This window comes from Oncorhynchus tshawytscha, linkage group LG06, assembly GCF_018296145.1.
Source record: "Oncorhynchus tshawytscha isolate Ot180627B linkage group LG06, Otsh_v2.0, whole genome shotgun sequence".
NCBI lineage: Eukaryota > Metazoa > Chordata > Actinopteri > Salmoniformes > Salmonidae > Oncorhynchus > Oncorhynchus tshawytscha.
Window position 1 is genome coordinate 59,057,795 of NC_056434.1, and position 9,238 is coordinate 59,067,032.

Sequence of the window (9,238 nt, forward strand, 5' to 3'; positions counted from 1 at the left end):
TTCGCCTCCCAGGGCTATTTACTTGCGATATATTAAATGCTTTAAAGAGGAACAATGGGTAAATATTGAAGATTCGCCTGCTCATCCCCAGAATCTTTTTGTGTCTATTTTTGGAGGATAAACCAAAGAATATTAACAAGAAAGGAAGAAATTGTAAAGTATTCTACAAGAACCAATGAAACTTCCTAGAAACACAAAACTATGGAATATTCCTTGGATTGTTTTTCTGAATGGTGTTGAACACTGAGCTGTAGTCAATGAACAGCATTCTCACGTACAGTTGAAGTCAGAAGTTTACATACACTTAGGTTGGAGTCATTAAAACTTGTTTTTCAACCACTCCACAAATTTCTTGTTAACAAACTATAGTTTTGGCAAGTCGGTTAGGACATCTACTTTGTGCTTGACCAAAGTAATTTTTCCAACAATTGTTTACAGATAGATTATTTCACTTATAATTCACTGTATCACAATTCCAGTGGGTCAGGAGTTTACGTACACTAAGTTTACTGTGCCTTTAAACAGCTTGGAAAATTCAGGAAAATTATGTCATGGCCTTAGAAGCTTCTGATAGGCTAATTGACATCATTTGAGTCAATTGGAGGTGTACCTGGGCATGTATTTCAAGGCCTACCTTCAAACTCAGTGCCTCTTTGCTTGACATCATGGGAAATTCAAAAGAAATCAGCCAAGACCTTGTAAAAAAATGATAGACCTCCACAAGTCTGGTTCATCCTTGGGAGCAATTTCCAAACGCCTGAAGGTACCACGTTCATCTGTACAAACAATAGTACACAAGTATAAACACCATGGAACCACGCAGCCATCATACCGCTCAGGAAGGAGACGCGTTCTGTCTCCTAGAGATGAACGTACTTTGGGGCGAAAAGTGCAAATCAATCCCAGAACAACAGCAAAGGACCTTGTGAAGATGCTGGAGGAAACAGGTCAAAAAGTATCTATATCCACAGTAAAATGAGTCCTATATCGAAATAACCTGAAAGGCCGCTGAGCAAGGAAGAAGCCACTGCTCAAAAACCGCAACAAAAAAGCCAGACTACAGTTTGCAACTGCACATGGGGACAAAGATCACACTTTTTGGAGAAATGTTCTCTGGTCTGATTAAATAAAAATATAACTGTTTGGCCATAATGACCATCATTATGTTTGGAGGAAAAAGGGGGAGGCTTGCAAGCCGAAGAACACCATCCCAACCATGAGGCATGGGGATGGCAGCATCATGTTGTGGGGGTGCTTTGCTGCAGGAGGGACTGGTGCACTTCACAAAATAGATGATGAAATAGGAAAATTAGGAAAATTATATGGATATATTGAAGCAACATCTCAAGACATCAGTCAGGAAGTTAAAGCTTGGTCGTAAATGGTTCTTCCAAATGGACAATGACCACAAGCATACTTCGAAAGTTGTGGCAAAATGGCTTAAGGACAACAAAGTCAAGGTATTGGAATGGCCATCACAAAGTGCTGACCTCAATCCTATAGAAAATGTGTGGGCAGAACTGAAAAAGTATGTGCGAGCAAGGAGGCCTACAAACCTGTCTCAGTTACACCAGCTCTGTCAGGAGGAATGGGCCAAAATTCACCCAACTTATTGTGGGAAGCTTGTGGAAGAATACCCAAAATGTTTGACCCAAGTTAAACAATTTAAAGGCAATGCTACCAAATACTAATTGAGTGTATGTAAACTTCTGACCCACTGGGAATGTGATGAAAAAAACAAAAGCTGAAATAAATACTATTATTCTGACATTTCACATTCTTAAAATAAAGTGGTGATCCTAACTTTTACTAGGATTAAATGTCAGGCATTGTGAAAAACTGAGTTAAAATGTATTTGGCTAAGGTGTATGTCAACTTCCGACTTCAACTGTAGGTGTTCCTCTTATCTGGGTGAGATTGCGTTGTCTGTGGATCTGTTCGGGCGGTATGCAAACTGGAATGGGACTAGGGGGTCTGGGATGATGGAGTTGATGTGGGCCATAACCAGCTTTTCATAGCTTTTCAAAGAGGTTGAAAATGACTGTGAATATGCCTGTTAGCTTTAAAAAAGATATATATTATGACTCTGCGGAGGTCATAGCGGGACTTCCTGTACTTGTTGTCCTCAGCTGTAGCCTTAGGGTTGTCTGTGACAGCCCTGTGTGCGGTAGCCCTGTCCTTTGGTTTAGCGCCAACCTTGGTGTTAATCCAGGGCTTTTGATTGGGGAAGCAGAAAACCTTCACTGTGGGGACAACGTCTCCGATTCATTTCTAATGAAGCCGGTGGCAGAGGTGGCTAGCTCGTCGATGTTATTGGTGGAGTCTCTGAACTTATTCCAATCAGCGCTAGCAAAGCAGTCCAGCAGCATAATCTCTGATTCTGATTACCATTTCTCAACGGAGCGAGTCACATGTACTTCCCATTTGACATTCTGCGAGTAAACAGGAAGCAGGAGTACGGAGTCATGATCTGATTTGCTGACTGGGGGACGAGGGAGAGCCTTGTATTCTTGCTTGTGGGTAGAGTTATAGAGGTCTAGGACTTTTTCGGCCCTAGTGGCAAAGGAGACATATTGATGGAAGTTGGGCATGACGTGACTTAATGATGCGGAATTAAAATAGCCAGCAACAAGGAAAGCAGCCTCCGGGTGCAAGTTTTCCTGATTGTTTATAGCCTCATAATTTGTTAAGTGCTATCTTGTTATTTTTCATTTCCTGAGGTGGAATGTTCGCAGTAACAGCTGAAAAGACATTTGACAATCAGGTATCTTGTCCAAAAGCCATGTTTCAGAAAAGCAGAGACTATTGCAGTTACAAGAGTCCCGTTGGTAGCAAATCGGCGATCGGAGGTCATCCATGTTATTATCAGGTGACTGTACATTGGCCAATAGAATGGAGGGAAGCAGAGGCTAGTTTTCCCTTCGTCTACATCTAGCAAGTACTCCCCCTCTCTTCCCTCTATAACGCCGGCGTTTCCTCTTGGATAACCCAAAAATTGGGTCGGAATTACAAAAAAAGCCCAGTACAGATGAGTCGAAGCCGGAATTTAGGTAAATAACTGCCGATCTGATGTTCAAAAGTTCTTGTCAGTTATAAGAAACGATAGCGGATACATTTCGTGAAAATAATGTAACAATAAACGCCAAAAGAATCACAAAATAGCAAAGTTGGGTCAGAGCTCGCAAAACGGTGGCCATTCAGTATGACGCCATCTTAGAAGAGTGTCAGGGGCTTGCGACTTGTCACTAGTGCTCTTGTCGCCTTGCGTGGCCAAAACTGTGTGTGTTGATAGGCCAGGGCTGTGTGTGTGTTTGCATGTGCGTGTCTGTGTTTGTAGGGGGATTTGGCATGTCCGATTGTGGCCACTTCAATCACGTTAGTGCGACGGGACAGTAATGGGGACGAGGGGTTGGGGGTACAGGGAAATGCGGACAGAAGGGGGAGGGAAGGGGGAGGCGGGGTGAGAGGTCAGATGTTAATGAAAGCAGCAATCTCTGCTGTCAGGTTAGATAGCAGGACCACCTCTCACTGGCCTGTGTGTGTGTGTGTGTGTGTGTGTGTGTGTGTGTGTGTGTGTGTGTGTGTGTGTGTGTGTGTGTGTGTGTGTGTGTGTGTGTGTGTGTGTGTGTGTGTGTGTGTGTGTGTGTGTGCCTGATCAGTGCTGTCAGGTTAGATAGCGTGGCTGGCGTTCACTGTCCAATCTGATGGCCTGTTTGCAGGCAGTGCGGTCTGGTCACTTTATATCAGTGTGAGGGACGTGTGTGTGTATGCTGGTTAAAAGAGCGTCTGGTTGTGCTTGTGTGTGGACTGGAAGAACGTCTATGTGTGTTTGTGTGTTAGTATGTATGTGTGTTTGCTGCCATCATTGTGCGCTGGGCTCATGGCAGGAGGAGAGATCCATATAGACAGTTAAACCTTATCTAAATCCTGAAGCGACTGTAGCACTAACTTACATTTCCTGTGCAATTTTGTTATCTCATCTCATAACCTTTTTTGGTTAGGCTTCATGGTGAAAAACAGCCCCAGTCCTTCTCTACCCTCATCTTATCATTCATAACAGCATCCGGACTAGGGCATTTTCTGTCCTGGAAAAATACTTTCATATTGCCTCAGTATGTTCCCATGTTTATCACCACCTTCGTTAAGAATGACTCTGTCACACCGTAATATGAAAACGTATTTTCAATTAATACCAGAGTATATCTTAATTGAAAATGCATTAAAACTTTTACACATTTATATTGTATTTTTTTTAAATAAATGTTTTATTTATTTAACCTTTATTTAACTAGGCAAGTCAGTTAAGAACTAATTCTTATTTACAATGACGGCTTACCCTGGCCAAACCCTAACCTGGACGACGCTGGGCCAATTGTGCGCCGCCCTATGGGACTCCCAATCACGGCCGATACAGGCTGGAATCGAACCAGGGTCTGTAGTGACGCCTCTATCATTGAGTTGCAGTGCCTTAGACAGCTGTGTCATCTCAGATTAATGGACAGTTCTTGAAACAGTCCTGGATTATTGCAAAGTTTAAAAAAGATTTAGTCCAGAGTTTCATCTAACGTCATCTTTGTATTAAAGACATCACATTTACATTTGCTGCTCTTGATTGACAACTTAACCTCTAAATCTACTTATTCTGTCTCTTAGTTCACTGACCATTACTGTTCTCATTATTCAAATAGTAAATGAGCCTGTTTGGGACATTTGGGGACAGGCTGACCAGGCAAGGACGTGCTGTTCCTGATCCTGATTAGCATATTATTATACAGACAAGTCTTTATGAAGGGTGTGTCTCTCTTTCTCTCACTCTCTCCCACTCCCAGTCTCTATAACTTCCATCTCTATCTTCCTCTCACTCTCTCCCCCTCTCTCCCTCCCTGCCTCACTCTTCCCTCTTTTCCTCTTACACTTGGCCGTCTCTGTCTTCTCTTTTTGTATCTCTATCCCCCCCCCCCCATTCTCTCATATTCCATAATGAACATTGATCATGTCTGGTGAACACTAATCCCTTCCGCTGGTTGCTGTAGAGACAGAACAGTAGGAGCACTCTGGTAAGTGAGTCCTAATAAGGTCATGTCAGCCCTCATCCATCCTGCTGGCTACACACACCAGACCACTCTCTCACTCACTCTCACACACACACACACACACACACATGCACACGCACATTTTCTTTCAGAGTGGCTACTTAAGGTATCAGACGTGGAAAACTAGGCCAGAGAGGCAGCCAGGCTTAAAGAAGCACAGCTAATTTCCTGACGCACACACACACACACACACACACGCGCGCTAATTTCTCAGGACAATACGCTCTCTGTCACTTCCTTGGTCATCATGGTTGGTCGGCCATGCGCTCACCTCACACACCGCATTATGATAATGTATTCTGATGACCACCACTCAGCTGGACCAGTGGGCCAGAACACATTCACTGTCAGGTGTCTGTCTTTGACAAATACCATAATCGGAAATGGCGAAATTCCATATGTTTGATCCAAATAACTACAGCTCCATCAGAGAGTATTCCCACCCCTTGACTTTTTCCACATGTTGTTGTGTTACAGCTTGAATTTCAAATGGATTCAATTGAGATTTTGTGTCACAATACCCCATACAGTCAGGGTGGAATAATGATTTTTAGAACTTTGTACAAATGAATAGGAAATTAAAAGCTGAAATGTCTTGTGTCAAAAAGTATTCAACCCCTTTTTTATGGTGCGACTAAAAATGTGCTTATCAAGCCACATAATAAGTTGCATGGACTCACTCTGTGTGCAATAATAGTGTTTAACCTGATTTTTGAATGACTACCACATCTCTGTACCCCGACACATACAATTATCTGCAAGGTCCCTCAGTTGAGCAGTGAATTTAAAAACACAGATTCAACCACAAAAGGTAGGTTTTCCAAAGCCTCGCAAAGAAGGCCACCTATTGGTAGATGGGTTTCAAAAAAGAAGACAATGAATATCCCTTTGAGCATGGTGAAGTTATTCATTACACTTTGGGTGGTGTGTCACCCGGTCACTACAAAAATACAGGCGTCCTTCCTAACTCAGTTCCCGGAGAGGAAGTTAACTGCTCAGGGATCTCACCACGAGGCCAATGGTGACTTTAAAACAGTTACAGAGTTTAATGGCTGTTATAGGAGAAAACTGAGGATGGATCAACAACATTGTAGTTACTCCACCATACTAACCTAAATGACAGAGTGAAATGAAGGTAGCCTGTACAGAATCTTGTTTGCAATAAGGCACTCAATTAAAACTGCAAAAAAGTGCCAAAGACATGAACTTTATGTCCTGAATACAAAGCGTTATGTTTGGGGCAAATCCAACACAACACATCACTGAGTACCACTCTTCATATTTTCAAGCATGGTGGTGGCTGCATCATGTTATGGGTATGCTTGTCATCGGCAAGAACTGGGAGTTTTTTTTAGGATAAAAAGAAACATAATAGAGCTCAGCACAGGCAAAATCCTAGAGGAAAACCTGGTTCAGTCTGCTTTACAACAGACACTGGGAGACAAATTCACCTTTCAGCAGGACAATAACTTAAAACACAAGGCCAAATATATCCTGGAGTTCCTTACCAAGCTGACAGTGAATGTTCCTTAGTGGCCTAGTTTTGAATTAAATTGGCTTGAAAATCAATGGCAAGACTTGAAAATGGCTATCTAGCGATGATCAACAACCAACCTGACAGAGCTTGAAGAATTTTAAAAAGAATAATGTGCAAATATTGTACAATGTGGTTATGAAAAGCTCTTAGAAACTTACCCATGAAGACTCACAGCTGTAATCGCTGCCAAAGATGATTCTAACATCTAAAATCTAAATGAGATATTTTGGAATATTTTTTTTTAATGATAAATTGAATCAATTCTGAATTAAGGCTGCAACACGACAAAATTTGGAATAAGTCAAGGGGTATGAATACTTTCTGAAGTCACTGTATTTATTTGAATCCACGAGTTGGCTTAATCTGGTTCTTTAAAGTTTTTCCTTAGAGACTCGGTAGCAGAACTAATATTTCCAGCCAATTTTGACAGCAAAAGATCCATTGTGCATAGCTCATGGGGCATTTCAAACGCATCTATAATGCATTATGAAGAGGGTATTCATAAGAAGTGTAACCCAACTTTGGTACGACCAGCTCTTACCTCCTGCACACACACTGGATGGTTCAGCAGCTAGAATCTCAATGCAGGACTTCTTAATGATCTGAGAGATGAAAACACAGAAGACATTTTGTCGTTGTGGGCAAGACATACTGTATATCTGGGACTCTATCTACTGAGAAAATACATGGTAAAATAGTTATTCGACAACTATAACCTGATAGATACACTTATTTCTATGGACCACTGAACCATTAATATGGTGTTGAATTCCTTGAAGTACCAAAAACTATCCTTTGATTCTGGCATAAATACCATACGTACCGAGTTGATGATGCCCCTGAGGGCTTGGAAACCCCCCCAGACAGGGAATACATGCTCCAGGGTGTCTGCTATGGTAGCCAGCTATAGGACACACACACACACACACACACACACACACACACACACACACACACACACACAGAGGAGATAAACTTGTTGCATTGCAGATGATCACAGAATGGACTATTGAGTGTGTATTTATGAGTGTCAGTTACCTGCGTCTCATTAAACTCTTTGACTCCCACACAGTAAACTATGGCTCCAAGCGACCGTGCCCTCTGCGCCTGCATGGAGAAAACACACACCGTTTTGACAATCTGTTAACGGCAACTTTGATTTTATAGTAGGACGCTACTGACCTCTCGTTATGAAGTGTCAAACTGTGTGTGCATGTTGCTCCAAACGTCAAAATATTTTGACGTGTTTGGAATGAAATATCACAATTTTAAGTTGAAAAAAAACACAACCCTCAGAGCTGGAGCTCATGGATTATGCACAGCCAGCACCCCCGTCCACAACGCCTTAGCAAAACCCAAGCCTATTTGATGGTAATTGTACTTACCGTTTCCCTTGTATTTAGTGGATATAGGTCCTGCATGAGCTCCAGAAGTTTTAGGCATAAAGAAACAAGTTAAGACATTAATTCTGACTAGGTTAAGTTAGGGGTTACGGTTTGGGATACAGAAACAACTCCAAGGTTAACCTCAGGCATTAATTTCGATTGGTTAACAATTCAGGCATTCATTCTGATTGATTAAATTAAGGATTAAGGTTTGGGATCGGGTTAATTAACTTCAGGCATTAATTCAGATTGGTTAAGGATTAAGGTTTGAGATCGGGTTAATTAACTTCAGGCATTAATTCAGATTGGTTAAGGATTAAGTTTTGAGATTGGGTTAATTAACTTCAGGCATTATTTCAGATTGGTTAAGGATTAAGGTTTGAGATCGGGTTAATTAACTTCAGGCATTAATTCAGATTGGTTAAGGATTAAGGTTTGGGATCGGGTTAATTAACTTCAGGCATTAATTCAGATTGATTAAGGTTTAAGGTTTGGGATCGGGTTAATTAACTTCAGGCATTAATTCAGATTGGTTAAGGATTAAGGTTTAAGGTTTGAGATCGGGTTAATTAACTTCAGGCATTAATTCAGATTGGTTAAGGATTAAGGTTTAAGGTTTGAGATCGGGTTAATTAACTTCAGGCATTAATTCAGATTGGTTAAGGATTAAGGTTTGGGATCGGGTTAATTAACTTCAGGCATTAATTCAGATTGGTTAAGGATTAAGGTTTGGGATCGGGTTAATTAACTTCAGGCATTAATTCAGATTGGTTAAGGATTAAGGTTTGGGATCGGGTTAATTACTTCAGGCATTAATTCAGATTGGTTAAGGATTAAGGTTTGAGATCGGGTTAATTAACTTCAGGCATTAATTCAGCTTGGGGATTAAGGTTTGAGATAAGGTTAAAACAGAAGAACAACCATATGGTTAATTTGAGCTATTAACTAAGACTCGCCTTGCTAACTTATTGTGGACAGATGGTGCAGTGGTCTAAGCAGTGAGCCCCCACTCCATATACTGTGTGTTCAAACCCCGTTTTGGGTACTTAGTTAGATTTTTGTTGTTGTTGTTGCTCCTAGTGGACAATTTTTAAGATGTCTCCCAACATCCTGGGTACCTGCAAAAAAAAACAACATACAATGTTGACTTGAATTGCGAGTGCTGTCTCTGGTGTGTGTACTCACCTCTCGTTGTGCAGTAGCAAACTGCCACTCATTCAGTT

General features: G+C 41.4%; 1 protein-coding gene across 1 annotated transcript in view; it reads right to left on the reverse strand.

The window, feature by feature from the left end:
* The window catches only part of LOC112252775 (anthrax toxin receptor 1), a 57,242-nt gene that overhangs the window by 43,304 nt on the left and 4,700 nt on the right, over positions 1 to 9,238 (reverse strand). The window contains 4 exon segments of the mRNA XM_042323453.1: positions 7,172 to 7,232; positions 7,454 to 7,534; positions 7,669 to 7,737; positions 9,201 to 9,238. The exon segment at positions 9,201 to 9,238 is cut by the window's right edge and continues 36 nt beyond it. Coding sequence (XP_042179387.1) covers positions 7,172 to 7,232; positions 7,454 to 7,534; positions 7,669 to 7,737; positions 9,201 to 9,238 — 249 coding nt within the window.